The 21,159-nt window shown below is 45.2% G+C and overlaps 1 protein-coding gene across 1 annotated transcript in view; it reads right to left on the reverse strand.

Moving 5' to 3' along the window:
• LOC309595826 (vascular endothelial growth factor receptor kdr-like) overlaps positions 1–21,159 on the reverse strand; it is a 141,624-nt gene that overhangs the window by 98,183 nt on the left and 22,282 nt on the right. Inside the window, exons 2-3 of the mRNA XM_082323206.1 lie at positions 5,498–5,594; positions 1,296–1,507 (exon numbers count right to left, since the gene is read on the reverse strand). Coding sequence (XP_082179332.1) covers positions 1,296–1,507; positions 5,498–5,594 — 309 coding nt within the window. The remainder of the gene's footprint in view (positions 1–1,295; positions 1,508–5,497; positions 5,595–21,159) is intronic.

Consider the following 21,159-nt stretch of genomic DNA (forward strand, 5'->3'; position numbering starts at 1 on the left):
GCAAGCAGGATAAGGGTAGAAAGGGACTATTTTCAACAGACATAAAGAGACAGGAAAATGTCATCCGCGTGAATCAAACAGGTGTGTTCACCTAGCAGTGCAGAAGTTGAATTCAGCTGTGTGGGTATATCGCAGTCCCCTTGGGATGGAAGTCACGCCTCGTGATGCTTTCACCGTCATTAGCAATACCATGAGACTATCAGGGCTGCCCAGCAAATACATGTGTTTTCTGTAAATATAAGTTTGCCGAACTATTCAAATGCTATCAGACAAACTCATTGCCTCTCTAGCATTTGTTTTAGTAAGAGGATTCAAAGAATCACATTTTAGCATTTACTAGAAAAAAGAAATGAATTCATTTTCATGAGTATTTGTGGGGAACCGAACAGTAGGCCTATTCAGCACCAAAGGAGTTCATGTCATCCCCTATTCAAGGCACTAAAAATCAGCTCTTTTATCTGACTACTCACAATCTCAGCTTGGAAGATCCAAGATGATTCAGTGGTTTAGTAATGCATTTGTCAAGTAAATTTGAAAAAAATATCAGCATTTTGGGGGAATATTCTTCTAACAAAAATTCGTATTATTGAAATGGTTGTTCAGTATGTTACATTCGCTTAATCACAGAGGACCACGCTCCTCTGAAGTTTCTGCTTCCATTTATTATTGGATCTGAACTGAATGATTCTGACACATAGGGGAGAGGCAGCTCAAAGAGAACAAAAATGAGCAATGGGCCATTTTTTACAATAAAATATGTATAATGCAGTCATCCAGCTTCGCTAAGTATGTCTCACAGATGTGAAGGACAAAGCAGTATACCAATGTGTAGGAGAGAGGAACTACAAAGAATGTTGTCGGGGAGGAAGGGAAAGAGAGAGGACTTGGGTATTCAGGATGAATCTTAGGAAAAGCACTGTGATAGCAAAACCCTTTAGGATAAAAGAATTCAGTCTTAAAAGGAAAAGAAAAGGAAAAGAGGGTTAAAGAAATCAGTGTATCGGTTATTTGGAGCACAAAACTAGATGGGACGATCTAGTTTTCAAGTCTTGGAATTAAACAAGATAGGTATTTTCTGGTTCTCGCATCTATGTCCCTGTGAATTCAGCTGGCAAATAAATCCAGCGTCTTCAACGTGTCAAAGCTGGTGCTTGCTCCGGTGCTGGGAGGTGGGGAGGTGGGATTTGTGAAAGCATCTGAATTGCATTGCTTGTTCTGCCTAGCACAGATCCCACAGTTGAACACAGCTTATATTACCAAAAAGCCATAACAAAAAACCAAAGCGAAATTCTTACCTTTAACAAACACATAAATCTTGGCCTTGAGATCCTCATTAGATGGGGAGTCATCGTGAACGCAGGTGAAGTAACCGGTGTCGTTCGCTATGACTTTCCTGATGACAAGCATGCTGCAGCTTTGCCTTGTGTTATTGCGGCAATTACTTAGGTGCACCCGGGGGTCTTCCTTCTGGTCCCCCCTCAAAAGCCAGCTCACAGACGGTGCTCCCCTGTCAACACAACACGCCAAAAGTAAAGAGAGAGTCATGACTTCAGACAAAATTTGGGCTTCCTTCTGGCCAACTGTTACCGACGTTCCCAGGGTTCCTACTCTTGGCATTTGGAAATGAGTGATAAAGGTTGCTGGGTGTTTGCGTTTCCACCCACAAGGAATTAAGGTGGCTCGCCCCGCACTCTTCCCCAGAGCAGGGGAGATCTCTGAAATAGTCTGTGGGAACTGTAGCCAGCTAGCTCCTGGAGGAACGTTTAATTTTTATTTTAACAGACTTCCTGAACACGAGTTTGTTTTTATAACGCTATATTTTGGCCACTTCAAACATTAGAAAGCACCAGATAAAAATATATGTTTCTTCCAAGCTGATGACTTTGCATATTTTAACAGCTAAATTAACTTGTATTTTCTTATACTAAGGCTGCATGGAGAGAGGAGAACATTTATGTAACTTCACATCACTTTTCTTGCTTCATCAGCAATGACTCAATCTTGATTTTTGTGAAGGGTCTGGAACTAATCAGATTACAAATCTTAGAATATCTGCTCAAGACACATTTATTTTCAGTTCATGTTGTCACGGCAGTCAGAACATAAAGCTAGCAGGGCAGATGATGCACCATTTCACCCACCTGACCCATTCGTTGTCTTATCTATGATCACAGCTAATGTCAAATGCAATTCTACGTACTTCACCGACAAAAAGCAAGGTCTTTTTATAACCTGTTGCAGGACTCAGAGAGAGCTTTCAACTGGTCTAAGTTAGCTCGGTAATGGGCACTGATTGCGCTAGTCCTGTTGTGCTGGAAACATCAGGCCACAGCATGGTAGCAGGAGCTCTTGGAGGTCTCTCCTGCTTGGGCTGCACTTTGCGGGCTCTGGTGATGTGCTAGTGCGTGCTGTACATGCTTAGGAGAGGAAGATTATGGTCTTTTTATAGCAGACTGGTTTTTGGTGGTCGATGTAGAAACTGGTGGGGTATGGGGGTAATCATCTGTGGATCTTTCTGGGGCAGAAGTTAATATTAGAGGGAGGCTGTTCTGTCTGTGTTTGCAGAGAAGCCACTCTTCGAAAGGACAGGGGGTTGACTCACCCCTCCTCACTCAGTGAATTCCCATTGACCCAATGGCATTTGCTGAGCTGAGGAAGGAGCAAGAACCTCTGGATTTTCCCAGCTGGGTGTTGCCAGGGAGAAATCCGGTCTAGACACATCGACTCAGTATAGAGGTGCTAATACCGAACGTATCTAACAAGCAAGCTGTGTGAAGTTTCCAGTTAACCAGTAACTCTACCTACTCTTTCTGTGCCAGTGGCTTTGTAGTGGTGGAGTAGGTGCAATAAGGGAACGCGTTTGCCAGCAAATTCAGTGACACTTAAACAAACATCCTCTTGGCCCCCGTTTCTGCCCGTCCTTTTGTCGCCTTCCTGAAGATGATGCGGACACGGGGCTGAACTCTTGAGGTTATTCCCAGCACGTAGCTGAACGAGAGCACTGGGAAAAGCGTGAATATCCTCTCTGGTGAACAGCCTCACCCTCGTTTTTGGATGCACTGTTGACTTGGACAACCCCACCTCATCCGTCATACCAGCTTCCTGCACTTCAGAGCGAAGAATTATTTTTTGACGCGGAGGTCCCTAGCCAGTGCTCTTTCCCTACCTTACTAACGTCATTAATGACGTAATGACCACCTCTGTCAAGAATCGGGGCTCCTGCCCAGAATATGGAACAATGCCACTTCCCATGCAGACGCTCGACTCCCAGCACATCATCATGTCCCTGCCCCTCTCCCGTCACCCAGGCTGGTGCCCATCAGGGCTGGAAGTCTGCAACACTGGCTCTGCAGAGCAGGTCAGGGATTTCACACGCCTGTGCTTCCCTACATGTGCCCGCTTTTTCCTCCTGCATATTTTACCCTGGTGGAAGATGAAGACTTTGGCTATTACTTTGGGATTTTCACACATCTGGCAGAGGGGAGTTGCAGCAGTAGCTTTGGCCAGGCTGCCAAAAATCAGGAAATCCTGGCCAAGAACCTCAAATGAATGGAGTTTAAGGGAGAAGGGATGTTCACACAGAGTTACCACCCTCTTCAGCAGCTACCTGCTCGGTCTGCTGTCTGGTGCTGTGCTCCACGCAGACCTAATGCCCCGTGGAAGTACAAAGGACTTCAGAGCTCCCTTTGGACCAGTCCGGAGCGAATCTGGGAGCGTGCAGATGCTGGTGTGGCAGAGGAGGCAGGATGAGAGACATCCGCAAAGGACCCGTACGGAGAATCTCACACTCGACGTGCAGAAATCACACTTCGAGCTTCTATTCCCAGCTCTTGCATGACCTGAGTCAAGGAACTGAAGTGCTCTGGGCCTCTGTTCCCATGCTAGCACAGAAGCATGCTAGCATACTTTTCTGTTTCTCAGACCTGCCCTGTGGATTTATTGCTTTGCATCCATAAAGCAATTTGGGACTGAAGTGCTAATAAGTTCCTCATCTATTTATTCATCTGGTGGTATGAGAAAAATAGGATGTCCCTGCAAATTAAAAAGGCAGTGGATGGAGAACTGCTGAAAAATATTGATTTAATTGGTCTGGAGCACTACACTGAACTCATGTCCACGTAACGTGTTTTATGAAGCACTGCATCTAGATTTTAAAGGACTGTTTAAACTTGATTGCCGTCATGCTTGCTGCTTGCCAAGCTAAAAATACCTCTGTAAGGTTGTTTTGACCTCATAAGCCACACGGCTAGCCGGAGGTATTTGGAAAAAAACTGCCTTACACTCCAGAAGACATCACAAATTTACACAGTATGAGTCAGTTTATCTTTCACTGTAACAATGAATTAAATAGACTAGGACAGAATCAGAAGGGACATAGGTGTCAGCATAAACTACAGCTTAGATTCACCTTCCCACTGCTTTTTCTTACTGTTTCCAGTAACTTCTGTTGCAGGAAACCATCCACGTAGTGGCTACAGTCAAGGGGACTTTGCAAGAAGGTGTAAAAATAATGTGTGTGTGCGAGAGAGAGAGAGAAACTGTGATAGCCTGTATTACCTTAAGCCTTCTCTCCTGCAATGCTCCTGGAAGAAATTAAAAAGCGACCTCTCACAGTAGCTTGGCGTATAAATCACAGTCAGAACAAGCGACGCCTACGTACATCTCAGTCTGAGGCCTTTTGTGTGAGCGAGCAAGCTAATGTACGTTTGACACAACAGAAAGTGCTCCGACTCTTTGTATTTTATACAGTTGTGTGCCAGTCAGCTGTGAGCACGCGCTGTATCCCCCGTTTCCAGAGGATCGTCTCCCTGTAAACACACATCATTTCCAAAATCCTGCTTGTTTCTTGCCTGGCTAGTTTTTACACATGGTGCCAAGAATTGAAGAGCTGCCATAATTTACAATATCAGCGGTCTGCTTTTTTTTACGAGTCCTGGTTATCTTTGATTTAAAGAATATGATATGTTTAAACAGGTCAGGTCTTTGAATGTACACATACTAACTGCTGTTTATTTAACTGTCATCTTATAGGCTAGATGGTATTTGAGGTTAGGAAGTTTAAGCGCGTATATATATATACACGTAAAGAGCTAATGGCATGCCCTGGTGATCTTGTTTGTCATTTACTTATGGACAGGGAGAGAAAGAGTGATTTTAGCTGCCGAGGAGCTGAATCTGAACCTATTTTCAGATGAGGATTTTCCAGCCATGTCCTTAAGCATGGTACGTCCCCCTCCCACGTGCTGACTCAGGATTTTGCTTGGGCCCCTTTACAACGTAAAGAATCTGGCCCAGCTGAATGCTGACCTGAGACTTTCCTCCCTGCTCTATTCCAGCCCATCAAATTCTCCTCCGCGCAGAAACGCACATGAGGGGAAACAGCAGGGGTTCCCAGCTGGCTGCGCCGCCGTCCTTGCTCTGCCCTACCCAGAAGCTGTACTGTGCCAAGGTAATCAATACAACCAAGGAAACCCAGCACTGCTGGAGCAATCCTTACCTGCATTTTATTTTTAGGGTGTCTCCCGGTAAGATGACAATGTGGTCTTTTGCAATGCTTAGCGTCGGTTTCTCAAAAAATTCTTCCTCAGCAAGACCTGACCCAAATAAAGAAGAAATCGTCATTAGACAGGCTATTCAGTATGGTCAGAACAGGCACAATGCAGTGGAGGCGAGCTTTTTGTTTTGTAAATAGTTCCTAATTTGGGGGCCCACACAGTGCTTGCATTTATACTGGTGCAATTCAGTTGAGCATGGAGTTAGTCGTCAGATCCCCTTAGGCTGGTTTTAGTTTTCTTTATTCATCTCTTTCTTTTCTAACATTGAGCACCTGCATTTCTGCTAATAGTCTTTCTCCCCTTTTATTTAGAGCTAACTTTATGACTGAATTATTGCAGTTTTAGGAGAACAGATTCATTTCTAAAGGATTTTACAGACATATAAAAGTGGAAGGAGTCAGGTCTTTGGGAAATAATTTGATGTGTGAGCTCATACGTTACATTTTCATCAATGGGAGAAGAGAAAACAATAATTCTGGGGAGCAAGCCTTTGATTCACAACTGTGAAGCATCTGCTATATTAAAAGCAGATCAAAAATCTGCTGTTCTCCAAAGCACCATTCACAAATACCGCATTTGAACTAAATAGCGAGCTGCTTGCTTTGTGGGCATCGCGGCTGTATACCGGTGTAATGCTCCAAGGCAAATTTGCGGTGGAGCCTGGGACACCGTCATCGGTGCTTGCGTGACAAGGTTTGTCAGGTCTCTGATGACAACGGTCTTTCATGACAGTAGTGATAAAGGTCTCTCTCGTCATCATCTCCTGGCTCAGGAAACGTCCCCTGAATGTGAAGCTGTCCTCAGTGAGATGCATATCTGAGTGTACATCTATGACAATATAATTTTCAGAAAGAAAAAACTGAGAAGAAGCAGAAGTGAGGTTGGCCAGGCTGGTTTCCTTGTCCAAATTCAAAGGAACATAATCAAGGAAAGGAGAAAACAGACTTAGATAAGTATCTCAATTTCCAAAGCTCTGACATTAAAGCCGTATGTTTTCTTTCCCCTCCTGCTCTTCAAATCTATATCTTCTCCTTTGCCTTGAACTTGATAAGCCAGAAGTCTTTAGCTGGGCTTATAACAGAGGCATTATTCTCAGCAGAATAGTGAAGATAACATATCTAGCAAAAAGAGAAACATTAGGGTTTAACTTTTCAACTGGATGAAATAGTCATTTTCTTGCCTCCCACCTACCAACTCTCATCTCTTTTCTGCTGGATTTGAGTAAAAGGCGCGCAGCCTGGCCTGTTCTCTGTGTGGAGAGTGAATCACTCCCACTTTGCAGGGTCTGGCTTCTTCCGTGAGCCATTCACATTCCCATCGGTAACTCAGCGGAGGCCAGCTAATCTCACAGCAGCAGAGAACCCTTCCCAAAGGGGATCCTGCCCAGACAGCGTGTTGCTGGGCTCCCTCCGAAGGCATACTGACCCTTCCTAGAGACCTCTGGCTGAGACTTCAAACTAGTCCTCCCCATTGCTTCAGCATCAGAGATATCCCCTCTCTCCCCCAGGTTTGCATAACTGATGACACTGTAGCTCTATCTTCAGAGTCCTTTGCAGAATAAGAAGCTGGATTCTGGCCAGCACAAACTCCCTCCAGTGCATCTGTGTGACGTTATTCAGCATGGCCTTACCTAAAAACTGCCATGACGTGTAATGCTGTGGAAGCAAAAGAGCCAGTGGCTTCCAGCCCTGCAGTTCCCTGTTTCTTTTGAGAAGTACCATTACTCCTAACCACATTCAGGATGACACGTGCAGGGTGCAGCAGCACCACATTTAGCAAAGAATCAACAACGCTTTGCAGGAGGAGACACGATCAGGCAAGTACGCCCTTGCACTCGACTCCGAGTCCCCTCCGGTTTGTAGGACCAACCCGTTCACGCGGAGCAGGGGCTGAGCTTTGGCGTGTGCTATTTCATGGTGCTGAGGTATTTCAGTCTCTTAAGACCACGTGCTGAGTTTTGCAAAAACAATCCAAAAAATGGCCAATAGCTTTGAATATGTTTGTCAAGTGTCATTTAATTTGCTAGCTGAGGGTTGTTCGGGTCCTGCGTAGCTCTCCCAGCTACCACCGTGATCTGCTCTGGGCTGTTTATGCTGTGACTTCAGCCAGGTGCTGCTTCAACTTAGAAAATCCTGGGGTTTGAAATAATCCTTTATTTCTTTCCTCTTGTGCCTTCAGTTTTTCTTAGGGCTTAGGGGGGCTTAGCTGATGTCTTGAGCTGGCCTTGTGCACAGGCCTGAATTTTAGCTCTCATGAGCAAGGGTGACGCTGTCGGAGGGGCCTGGAGCGCGGTGCCAGGCAGCTGGCGTTAGACCTGAGCTGCTGTTGTGACCAGAGAGCAATGCAGTCCTTGGGCTTTTATAATATTTGAGACTGTTTTTGCTAAAAGAAAGAAAAGTATTTTTCAATTATTCTGTTTATACTTCTGAGCTACTTCTTTCCCAAAGTTTATTTTGGCTTTGGGAGCTGAAGAAGAGAATAAGCAAAGTGTAATTTCAGTGCTTTTCTACCCCATGGAGGACAGGAGGAGAAATTCCTCTGCCACACACACACGTGGCCGCTGCTGCCAGGTGACAGGGGGTTTGTATAAACACAGCGTGTGCCCGTTCTGGCACACCAGAGCCAGCTGAGTGGACTGGAAGAAAAGAGTTTGATGGCAAAACTGAGGGAGTAGTGGGGGAAGAGGTTAGGCCGTGCTACATCAGGACGCCTCGTGCCCAAACTGGCAGGATGCTGCCTCACAAGATTTTTAACCTCCCGTGGTCCCTTTAGAGCTAGACTTCATTTTTTGGAGGCAAAGCTGGGGAGAGCCCCGGGGCGTGTTGGATGAGAAGAAAGGGATCTACTCCCCTTTCATATTTGTTTTATATATTTGAGGAGACTTGTGGCTTTAAGAAGGCATTAGGATGCTGCAAGCAGCTTTCTGCAGGGAGAAGCAGCCACCTAGGCTGCATCATGCGTGGCAGTGCATGCCCTCCTTCCCCAAGGTCCTGCACCCTAACATTTGTTTAGCCTGGGATGCAGATAGATACTGTTTAGCTTGTACAAAGACTGAGTCTCCTGGGACATTGCGTGCAGGTCTCTTACTTGCTGGTAAGCTTTTGATTGCAGGAGTTTATATAAAAACTTTATATAAAGACCCTCAGACTTGAAGAACAGCTTTCTGAGGTTGTGCCCTGTGGTACGCTGTAAAACCAGGACTACAACCTGCCCAGAGTGGGGCGGGAGACCCATGCTGCTGGACCAAGTCCTGCTGAAGCTAATGTGCTCTGATTGCACAGCTCAAATTACAATGTCCAGGCCTAAAATAACATTCTCCTCATCTCTGCTAAATAATTTTGGTCCCGCTCTAAGGCTACAAGGGTCATAAAATTAAAAACAAGTACTCACGCCAACCATGTTATTACCATAGCAAAGCTCTGCAGAGGAACAAGCAGCTTGGCAGGCTCTGTTCTGCAGAACGAGGTACAACGGCGCAGGGAACAGCGTGGGTACCATGGCTGTCCCTGCCATTTCTCTGCGAAGCTAACGCTGCTGCCTGGCTCGGGTGAGGGACCTGGCACAGCATCCTTCCTTAGATCCTCTGGTGTGGTTTGGGATAAGATGCTGGAGCGATAACACTGCAGAATTAGCAGAGCGCCCATTGCCTCCTGCAGAGTTACAAATAGGTCTTAGCACAACATCCCCTCTGTAAAGCAAGGGAGAAAGACGGGCTCCTCCTGGGCAGTGACGCGTTGCTTCTGATGTTGGGTTCCTGCCCTCAATTACTCGTTGCCGACACAAGTTGACTACAGCAAGACTCAAGAGCGTAGTGTCACCAGGCTGAAGACAGCCCCTAGAAAGAGCCCCGAGTCAGACAGACCTTCTGCCCAGGGCCTCGTTGCACCGTTTCTAATTCTGGGAGTTTATTCTTACCTTCAGTTTAGACTTTAACATTCTGCTCTTGATGGTGAAAACCCCAAACACAGCACAACTACACAAATCCTTGGGAGTGAAATGTGAAAGGTTGACTGATACATTATCCAGGGAAGAAAAGTTATTGAAAACTGTTTTTCCTGGGATAATCTGATTTTCCAGCACGGCCAATGTTAAAGACGGGAGGATCCCCAGGCAGAGGGTAATGTGTGACCTCCCTCACCTCTCTGTCAGATGGTTTCTAACTCTGTCTCACTTGGCTGAGGGGGATCCCTCCCACGCTAAGCGAGTGCCTGATTGTTCATGCTAGGACCATCAGTGAGCATGGATAAAGGCTATTTTTAATCTCTGTTCCTTAATGTAACAGCCTTCCTTCAAGCATCCTCTAGGCAGTGTAACTACCCAGCAGCTATCCCAAAAGAGCACTCACAAATGCTTGTGAGATTGAACGTATCTAGGTATCGTACGTAGTGACAGCTAACGTCAATATGATATCTGATTAGGAGATCCACATATCCCTTTTGGGCACTGCGGTGCACAGAGGAGGGGAAAACTGAAAGAACAGTATCAAAGAGCACCTAACCTCTGCATCAGATGACAAAGAAATAATTGCTAGGCAAACCGGAGAGCACGGTGTTGACAGCTAAATGAAGCAGGTTAGACTGAGGCCCTGATTCCACAAGGACTTGGGCACACAAACAGCTTTTTGCACATGATTGAACTCCAGGGACTATTCATGCGTGTAAAGTCACTCTTGTGCATAGATGTGGGCCCTAGGACACATCAGGTCCCATTAGAAAGGACTGGAAGTCAGAGTTTTAGAGCTGATTTTAGTGGAGGAAGGGGAGAGGCATATACACAACATTTAAAAACTGTTTTGTTCATTGCTGGCAATAGATTGGGGATACTTTTGTAAGCCGTGCTTATCTTAAGGCATTTCTGAGTCAGAGCCTCGACCAGGAGAATAATCTGTGCTCCGAAAACACTCTGGAATCAATGGGGGCTGTACAAACAGCGTGCGTGGCCCTGGTCACCAGTAGTAAGGTGATCACCAGTAATATGGATCGTGCAGATAAGAGCTGTTACCTATGCTGCCTGCCAGGGACAGACTGGAGAAGCTCATTCTCTCCAAACAACTTTGTGTCGGCAGCGGTAAATGAGACGAAGGAGAGAGAACGTGCTTTCCCCTGGGATGCCAGGGGACCTCAGCACAAACACACAGTGTGAGCGCATCTGAAAAATGAACAGGTACCCATTTTAAAGGGTATTTTCATGACTATGTCTCCAAGGAAATCCTATTTTCACTAGAATTAGAAAACTGAAGGATTCATTGCAAAGCTGTGTATGTTTAAACCGATGGCCTGTAATCATTTTAGGATTTATTTCAAGGTTACCCCCTGTGAAAAGAGAAGACATGACAGCAGTGGCCAGCATTATTGTATCACAAGCCTTGCAATATTTGCTGTGTTTATTAAATCTTCAGTTCCTGGAATCACTTTTCACTTGTTGTAATCGAGTAATTTTCCATTATTTTAAAGGCTTAAAAAGACAGTAGCAAATAACTAAAAAGACCCACTTCCCCCGCTTTTTGTTGTGAATTTGGGTAGGAGAAGGACATCTGATTTTTCATTCTGCTAGACTCGTGCATTGACATTAATAAAATGTCTTATGCTCTCTGTTCAAAATGCAAAATTTTCTAAATGAAATATTATTGCTAGCACTGACTTCCCCAGCAAAGAAGAAGGGATGCTTTTGTGGTGAAGATCTTGGCTGTAAGTCAGGAACAAACTTCTCAATTTTCTTCTTTTCTGCCGGCTCGTGAGTTCTGTGTCAAGCCACCTGGTGGGTACCGAGTCAGTAGGGAGGGCAAAGGCCCCATGATGGGCTGCAGATGGGAACGTGTTGGTCAGAAAGGGCTGTTAGAGGGTAACTTACCCTCTAGACCTAATGTGGTTTGATTGCCTCTCTCCCATTCCATTTCACTCCTGATTTGCTCAGGGAGTTGCTTTTGATCTCCTAAGCCTCAATTTGCCATGTGTATATCGAGGATAATAATTTAACTTGTCTGTAAAGATTTAAACCCTCTTTTCCTATGCATCTGTATGGCGCTTAGCGTAGCGGGGCTGTGACTCCTCCTCGGGTGCTGATGCAGGTCAAACCCCTGTATGGTACTGGTTTAGTCCCTGCTGAACTACTTTTCCTAGAGGAGGAGAGGAGCAGGGGTTTAGACCCTGTCTCAGTCCTAGTCTCACACGAGGTAGGAACGCCACTTTAACAAGCACTCCATGTGCTGGAGGCTGGTAGCCAAGCTACGCTCCACGTGCCCAGCCTGGATATCTCCATTACATGATACTTCCAAGATAATTGCAAAATCAAGATAAATTACCCAAAAGCAGTGGGCAAACTAAAATAAGACAGCTCCACCACCTTTGCTGAGGAATCCAAACCACAGACATGTGGCAGCTCTCACAGTTGGAGGGTGAAACACAAAGAAGCAGATGATTAATGGACTCAAGAGGCAGGCTTGACTGTAATGGGAAAAAATAATCTCCCTGAGAAGCCTGTCCTTGGAAAGTGCATGGGAAATGGGCTGCAGATCCACCAGGAAAGTCCAGCTCATGCTCTGTATGCAGCTTGCTTCTCCATGCCACTGCCCAGGGACCAGGACCTCGCCCTCACTTGATCAACCCACGCTCTTTCCCGCCAGCTGGGAACCCCCGCCATGGGACTGCTGAGCGCTCTTGCAAGCCCCAGTCATCGTCTAGGCCAGAAGAGCAAAGAGCCCACGTACAGTGGGCCCCAGGGTCCCGTGAATACCCATCAGTATCTTTTGCCAACATTGTCTCCCTTGCCTACACTGCTGCTATTCAAGCAGAACTATTTTTAAGGAAAATCGCTCAGCAACTTGAAGATTTTCTGTTTTCTTTGTTTGTTTAAGGGGAATGGTTACAAGCGGCATACCTTCCTGTTGTTTTCCACCTAGAAATAACCAGGAATCCCCCGGAGTGGTCCTGCAATAGAAATGCTGTGTGTGGGCATGGAACTAGCAACCTGTAGGCCAGAGCCAGAGCTTCCATTCCTACAGAAGCTGAAGAAGTTAATCCAAAATTAAATTAGCAATCACAAACTTATTGGGAGAGATGGCTTAAGATTCCTTCAGGATATTCAAATGATAGCATTAACCCAAGAGTATCTGCTGGCAAAGCAACAGGCTTCATGTGTTGGATGATTTTCCAAGCCAGAGAAGCTAGTATTTGTTTAGCTGACTCATGAGAAAGGGGAGTAGTTCACACCCATTCTTCTCTGCCTGCTGCAAATACAAGTTTTGTGTAGCTCAGCCAGAGACAGTAGTTTGGGTGTAAATGTTCCTAGTGACAACAGCAAAAAATTAAATCATTAGTCTCAAGCAGAGGAGACATCAACAACAGCACAGTAAAAACAACTGCTAAGTAGAGCAAGTGTTTAAAGATAAGATAAGACATTGGCTGTGCTCTTGGGATTTGTTCCTCGGAGGCTTTTCCTCGCCCACAGATGCATCAGCATTTCCTGATGGAGTGGCACAGGGTCACTCTGGTTTCCTTCCGTAATCAGCAGAAACCCTTCAGCAAGGCCACCTTATTGCTCCAAAACCCTTGTGTCAATTAACAGGAACTTTTCTCCGTTTTTCTGTAATCAAAACGTAACCTTTGGAGTTCAACTACACCTGCTCAGAGGCAACTCCCTGAATGTACAATGCCATGTGCTTTCTTGGCTGTCCATGATATGGATCGCTGTATCAGTTGCAGATTTATGGGAAGAGGTCACAGAGAGCAACTCTAGGTCAAAATTGTTTGGTCTTTGGCGGCAGCAGCTCATTAATCAGAGCCATTGTTTTCCCTCTGACACTGTAGAGCGTAGAGTCCTAAAGAATGACAGAGATATCACCACCCTGTGCTTATGTTGAGTTATGTAGCGAGGGGACGTGTCCTTTCTTTGTAACTGGATGACAAGTGGAGATCTTAGATCTACAGCCATAAAATAAACACGAAGTCTGGGAAACGAGGTGGCAACATCTGCAATCATCTGCCACGCACTCAAGCACAGTTGAAAGTATTTAGGAAATGCAATAATCTCATGTCGATGGAAAAAAGACTGGGAATGTTGTTATTTCTTGATCCAAATTATGGCAATTCCTCTGGGAAAGAGAAGACCTGGCACATCTCCATGATTAGCAAATATGCAGACCCAGTGGGAACGAGACACACAAAAAAAGAGACCACACTATGTCCTAAAGACTTTAGGGGGAAAAAAAAGTAAAAAAATGTGAGTTATGAAACTGTCTTTGCCTCTCCACCAACGTGGTCTCCTGAGAAAAGCTTTAGGGTTGCAGATGCAAGTGTTTCCAATGATTCCCAGACAGGATTACTTCACAGGCGCTCCAGACATAGCTTTCATTCTTCCTTGACTTGACCATCCTGAGGAGAGGGCACATTCTTCAGACAAGGCCGCGAGTGAGAGGAGGAACGAGGGCACGCGTTGCTCTCTGGGATGAACCACCACGGGGAGCAGCCCCTGCAAGAGCCCGAGGTACCTCTCTGCTGGTGGCTTTGGCCCCAAGGTTCACCCTCCACTCTCACTGCCGTCCACCACAGCACGTGTTCTGCCTGCCCTTCACCTCCTCCCTAAGGACTCAACAAACAAGGACTTGCTGCTACTCGGTCTTCAGATATGATAAAGCATTTATCTGGAAGCAAATCTAGCCAAGATCTCCCTCCTTTCTCCAGAGCACTGGGTAGGAAAATGGCTTCCCATTTAGAAGGCCATCTAGATCTGTCTCCACTGGGTCCTTTCCAGGCTTTCCTGTGTCCCTGTGTCAACTCAGAATTGTCGCCACAGGTGAACTCCTGGGAGCGTATTTGTGTATTGATGGATAGGTAGCTGGGCATCTTTATTGCCTGTCAGCCCAACAGTTCTTCATAGCTACAGCCAGTAAACCATGGATCAAGTTATGATTCCAGCCTGTCAAAACCCTACGTTCCGTTCGCTTTAATCTAATCAGAATTGCTCTATATAGGGTAATTTGTGTGCCGTGAGTAGTTACTTAGAAAGTTTCAGATGCTAAGGAAGGAATGTTTTAAAACTCTTTTAACTAAATTACTTTATTATTTCGAGTAGCTATCAGCAGATTAGCTCATTTATCAAAGGTGACATGTAAGGCTGAAAAGTCAACAGCAGTAATTCACAGCACTAAACACTGTGTTCGCTCACACATCAATGGGATTAAATTTGGCACCTCTCTATATTTCTTTCAAACTTATTTGTTTTGTACAGCTGCAAATAATGAGAGCAATTGTTGTGCTGACTCTGTTCCAAGAACTATTCCCCAACCTGCTCATGTGCACAGAAAGAATCAGTCGCTATTGAAATCTATCTTGATATGAGCCAGGACCGCTCATAAAAAACCCAAGTACTAGTGATTTCTCTCTTGTTCCTACCCAGTTTTATCATTTATACTGGAATTTTAACCTGGAATAAAGGGGCTGTCTATACTCAGGATAAGAATAAAGCTCTCAGGCGGGATATTTCGTTAGAGAGAATGGATTTTTTTTAAGTTAGAGCAGTAGTAGAAAAGTTTTCAGTAGGTCTTCTCTTCTATATAGTTTTGTACCTTTCTCATTGTTTTCTATTGAAGTGACAATAGCCATCAGATTAAAAAAAAATCATCATCTTTTCTGTGTGGATATGATATGGTAATTTTTATTTTTCACTTGTTAATCACAACATTATTGCACCCGTCTTGGCAGACTGGCAATACACATGGTGATTCCCATGCTACGGGGGCACCTCCTGCGGAGGGGCCATGGTGCAGCGAGGCAATGGTAAAGCTGCACGCGGGTCAGTCTGCTCACAAGGCGGGAGACAGGGAGAATGCAGCGGCGTTTATTTTTCTGAAGGCAAGAAGTTGCCTTTAGTTCAGTGTTTAGGAGGCAATGCAATAACCCATACGTGCATCAGTTTATAATTTATCCCGACTGCCAGTAGAGGTCAGACTTTAAGCTGGCACCGTAAAATATTAAGGAGGGATTTTCCTTAGGTTTCCATAAAAGTTGCTATCAGGAGCGACCATCAGTGGTGAAATGAATTTTTTGCCAGAATTCAATAAAATAGCGCTGGTTTCGCACGTGTTGAGTCTGTTCTGGTATCTGGTTGTACAGGCGCCCAGAGCACGCTGCTAAAGCCATAGATCGAATCTAGTCCCCAGCCTATTTAAAGTCTAATCATGAAACAACCTTCAGTAATAATTTAGAGCTGCCAGACTTGTTTCTGAAGGAGAGCTTTGGTACCATGGGGGCTTGGAGAATAACACTCACATAAATGAAAAGCAAACAGATGAAACTGAAAGTTCTTCAGGTTAAAGAGGTTGGTAAATTAAGTTTCACTTGGCTGTGCCACACAAATTAAAGCACCGGCCAGTATTAACCCAAAATACAATCCCACTTGCCATATCTACCTGTATTTACATAGCTGTTGAGGGGTGGTGACTTTGAAATTCACCTACCCTGGCTGTTTAAGTTCTTAGCCAGAACATGCATTGACGGAGAAATTTTGCATCTACCACAAGGTAATATTAACAAGCGGCACAGTATTTCAAACTAGTGAGTCAATTAAATTATTGTACTGTATGTCAGCTTACTCCTTTGGCAGTAAAACATGATGATAATTCACCCTAAGTAAAAGACTTTGGAAAAGCATAAGATGGATACCCTAGAGAGACATTAAAATGCCCAGAGAAGAAAAGAAAGAAGTTACACAATCCCTGAAACTCTGGTTTACCAAAAAGTGTGTTTCTTTGAAAGCATTGTACGGTCTCTGCCTGTACGTATCAAATGAGAGGAGGGTGCTCGCTCACATCCCTCCTCTACCATCTGCAGACCGCATCGGTGACTCCCAAGTCTGTCTTCTTGTTTCCTCAGCCGCTTGCGCATGAGGCTGTTGGGAACCCCCCCAAAGTAGCTGTACCATATCCATAAGCACTGTACGGTACAGAATGACCTTTATAAGATCTGAAAAAAGATGTTTCAAGCCCAACGGATGGGAATTATCAGGATATGCCATGTGGATCCGCTCTGGGTCCTGTCTTTCCTTCCGGAAATCTTTGTACATGGAAATGATTTGTTTGCAGTGGTTTGAGCCAGTTAGGGCCGGATGAGGCTTAAGAGGGAGACTAACACAGTCCTTCATTTGTTTTGGTTTGGTGAAAACTGTTTAGATGAGATGGACACATTCCTACACAGACTAGCATGGGCCTTCACTGCAGACAGAGTCGGTAAGGAAACCTGCTAGGAGCTCACAAGCCAAAGAAGAAGGAAACTGGTCCCTACTTCTAAGCTGGTGGCTCAGCTCCACTGAAGACAAAAATATTTCAGAGCCACAGAGATGTCTGGTTTTAAGAAAGCATGAGTTTACTTGCATGTTGCAAGTTATTATTTTAGAGTATCATCTTCTCTGTGTTCTTTGATGTTCAGTCAAGGATCAGTAGCGCAAATCTAAGGAAGGGAACAGTTAAGATACTAAATACATGCAACTAGATCTCAGTTTTGTAGCTCGACTCTGACACCTCAGGTGTCAAGGACGCTTATACAGACAATTTTGCCTCAATGTCGTATGAGTGTTCTGCCAGTTTTCCATATCTCCAGCAAAATGTCAGTGCGGTTTAAACGCACATCCCTTTTGCTGCTAATCTGGTTATTTGTCACATTGTTTAACCTGAAGACCAAGAGCCCTTCTGGTGGATCCTATACTACTTTCTTGCATAGCACACTGTAACGGGGCCTTTAGAGGCTACAATAATAAAATTTTTGTAAATCGGAGTGCTTAACAGGAGAGGTTGGAATCACAGGAGATCCGATACCAAGGGCAGCTATTTATCTGCTTTTTCTGTTGCAACTGGTAAGAGTCTAGGGAGAGAAAAGAAAATCTTGCCAAGGTTGAGTTATATCAGCCTGTGTAATTTGTCTCCCAAAGGAAGAAATGATGCCAGCCCTATCTTTAGGAATATTTAAAATTAGATGAGGTAAAGGGCTAGGTGATGTCCTTCAGAAAACATTTGTTGGTGACCTACATGAAGTAATCTCTAAGAGCTTCAGCTGCCACATTTAGGCAGTATTAGGGCAATGATGCTGCTGAGGTGGCCCGCCAGGGCCTGGCCTGAGGTACAGGTCTCTTCCCTTTCCAGACTTCTTTGGTGCTACCTCAGCACTGCTGAGATTCAAAGGCAGAGTGGGCGTTCGTAGCTTTGGACTTAAAAGTGTCCATCATCCAGACCTCAAAAGAGGCCTATGGCTGTTTTCTAGGAAGTGCAAGAGCTGACAGAGGAATTTGGATGAGGTTCTGCTGAAGGATAAGAGGGTGGCTTGCAAAACAACCTCTGACCGTGCCCCATGGCTAAATCCTAGTATTGCCATCAAGCAAGATGACTGCCCACTGACCACCAAATGCTTACGGATTAGCTGCTCGGAGAGACCGCCTCTTTTCTCAGGCCACGTGCCCCAAGATTTCCCACTTGGAGCCTTGCCGGTGTGAATCCGGCACGCGGCCCTGCTCCCTGGGGGTGCCGGTGGGTCGTATAGGCAGCATCACACAAACTCTGGTGGAAACTGGGCAACACACGTTCTCAGGCCCTTTTCACAGTGGTGGATTCCTCCTCCCCATCTCATTCCTCATCCCCAGCCCTCTTTTCTAGGAAAAATATGAGCTTGCACGGAAACACTTCTTTGTAAAGAACATCTGTGTCCTCCTGTGTGATGAATCACTGACCTGCAGAAGGAGCAGGCCAAGGGAAGGCCACGGGAGGGATGGAGTTGAAATCAGAACAGGGAAGGTGGATGGTCAGAGTGAAGCAGAACAAAAGCCCACCCTAGTTACCATCATTTTATCGTTTTTCCTTGAGCTATAAATCCAGAAGCAAATGAGCCAGAGGCTCCTGACATCAACTCAATTGACGCGCCACACTAAACAGAGATGGCTTTGACCAAATCACAGGGATTGCATGTGTCAGAAACCTGTAAATGCTTAGTGTCAGTAAAATCTACTTGGTGGGTAATTACTTTGTTTTCTCAGTTTCTTAAGTTTACCCATTAAGAAGAAATGGGCTGAAACCAACTTTGGACTTGACGCTGGAATCTGTTTTCGATCAGCTGTGTGTTCCACTTCCACTGGCTTTGTCTGTGTGCCTGTCTCAAGAGGCTTTCCTTTTTTTTTGTTTGTTTTGAAGGGTGGGAGGTTGCTATTTTGGGAGACAGATAAAAACTGTTTGCTAGAGATGGTGAGAGAGAACCTAATGATCTCCTTAAAAACCAATCCCAGTTTCAGTTAGGTTTCCACGGCCCCAGGCGTTGTTATGCTATCTCTTGCCTGCAACCTCCCTGGATAGTTTGGCCTAACTAGGTCTGGAGGCTGGTTTGCTCGCTGGTTTGCGTTAAGCTGGAAAGTACCAATCGGACCCAGGGAATTGGCTGCAAATCATTTGTGAAATCCTTCTTAATGACAAACTCCATCAGGCCGTGGAACAGGGCTTCAATCACTTCCTTACGGCCTCCACCGCACCGTTACCCTGACATGACCCCAACTTCTCCCCTGTTTGTTAGGCTCCTCCGCAGCTGTGACATAATGTTTTTGATGGCAGGGTTTGGAGGAATTCTGCTTGTGGCAAAGCAGGAATCTGCTTTGAATTAGCACTGCACATATTTATCAAGTCTACATAGCATGGCTGCCTGTTGACAAAAGTCCCTTCTTCTGTCCCCCGCAGGTTCCCAGATCAGCTCACTTGACCCGCGAAGGCTCGGAGGAAAAGCAGTTGCCGGTGCCGGGGCGCAGCCTCCCGCAAGCCCAGAGGAGGGCCGGCAGGTGGGTGATACACCAGGTGTGATGCCCAGAGCTCAGCTTGCTGCTTTAATGCCAGATCCTGACTTTTGGGTTTACTTTGAGGGGCTTTGCGGGGGGTCAGACACTTAAAGGACTCCCTCGCCTTGCTGCCCTGGGGCTGGCTGTAGCCTCCGTGCTGCTGCAGCCCCTTAGCTAGAGCAGTTCCTTCCCTAACAGGTTGCTTAGGTTGCAGCAGATCAGTTCATCCTTGGGAAAAACTATGGCACAGGGGAGATGATTGCACGGTGACCTTGGAAACAGGAGATTTGCTTTGTGGGATCCTGCTTTTAAAGGTGCTTTACCACAGTCAATTCCAAGAAAAGGAAACATTGCTAGGTACCCAGGAGCAGATCCGGTTTGCATTAAAGCCACCTACGCCGCTTAGCAAAAGCTGGGCAGGAAATTCTTCTCTCTTCATGTCTAAATATTTAAGATCTATTTATTTATTTTAATTCCTGTTGTGCATAGGGATAAAACACAAATCCTTCAAAGGTTTTTCTTATTATGAAAAGCAGCAACAGAAAAAGACTCATCTAAAAATAGCCAGATATTTAGGGCAGCCCCCGGTAGTGGGAGACACAGATTCAGAGGCTTGATTCCACCAAGGAACGTGGCCTCTCCAGCATCCTACGCATGCGTCTCAATGACAAGGTCATGGCATCGTTGGGTTGTGACCAGAAACACCATCCTGGCTGCAGAACCTTTCCTGGAAAACTGCATCTAGCCCAGCCACTTTCTACACAGAATTCTGCCACAGTGTAATTTTCTAATGAAAAGCTGTTTTGTTATAAAACCCCTAAATAGTTCTATTTTTACTATTGATTTCAAAAAGAGCAGAAACAAGCACATCACTGTTTTCTTTTCCTAAAAATCTCACCTCTTCAGCCCAAGAGTTTATTGCAGTTCCTATAGACAGACAAAACGTGCAGTTGCCCTTTGAACAATAAAATTAGTTCTTGTGCTGGATAGTTAACAAAATCAATAAATGTGACTCTAAAAGTAATTAAATGCGGAAAGCAGCTCCTGGTTTTGGAGCTCTCTGCTGACTACCTCTTGCAGAGTATCGGAAGCCCTGGTAAGAAGTACAGAACTACAGGAGAATGGCTAAGAGAAAAGGGAATCATGAAAGTTAAGTGAGCACTGATTGAAAGCAAAGTGAAAACTTTATGTCACCAGGAAAGAAAAACGTCAGCATTGGGATTCAGGAGGAGAAAAGTACCAAGGTGGGAGATGAAAAAGAATGCAAATGCACGCAGGCAATTAATAAGGTTCCTTCCCATCCTGAACCCACACATACAGCCTTGATTTGCTGCACTGAGATTTCAGAGAACTAATCCCAATAATGAAGTCCAGATCTGAGACTGCATTTGCTGGGGTCCTTGCTTGCTTCTTTCAGAGGCCTGTTCCCTCTTGGCTTGATTAGTCAGTAAAATTTTTAGTAAGGCATATAAATTTTGGTCTGGCAGCTGTGAACTATGTTACTGAGGGATTTCTCCACATGCTGAAGCAAATCAACAGGTTCCTAGCGTCTCTTGCTGAATACGGTGGTATTTGTGCACGATATACATATCAGGGGAAGAGGGGTAAGCAATGCCCGCTACAGAGAAACAGATACATTGAAAAAGCAAGTATTGCACAGTCAAGTAAAGGTGTTGTTTTATTTCTTTCTGGATGTGCCGTATGGTTACACAGATGCCTTTATCTGCATGACCAAGCCAAGATGAGACCAGCCACTAGTCTCGCCAGCAACACACAGTACTTTGACTCAAAGAAACATGATGGTTTT

Source organism: Platalea leucorodia, assembly GCF_965183815.1.
Source record: "Platalea leucorodia genome assembly, chromosome: 10".
Taxonomy (NCBI): Eukaryota; Metazoa; Chordata; class Aves; order Pelecaniformes; family Threskiornithidae; genus Platalea; species Platalea leucorodia.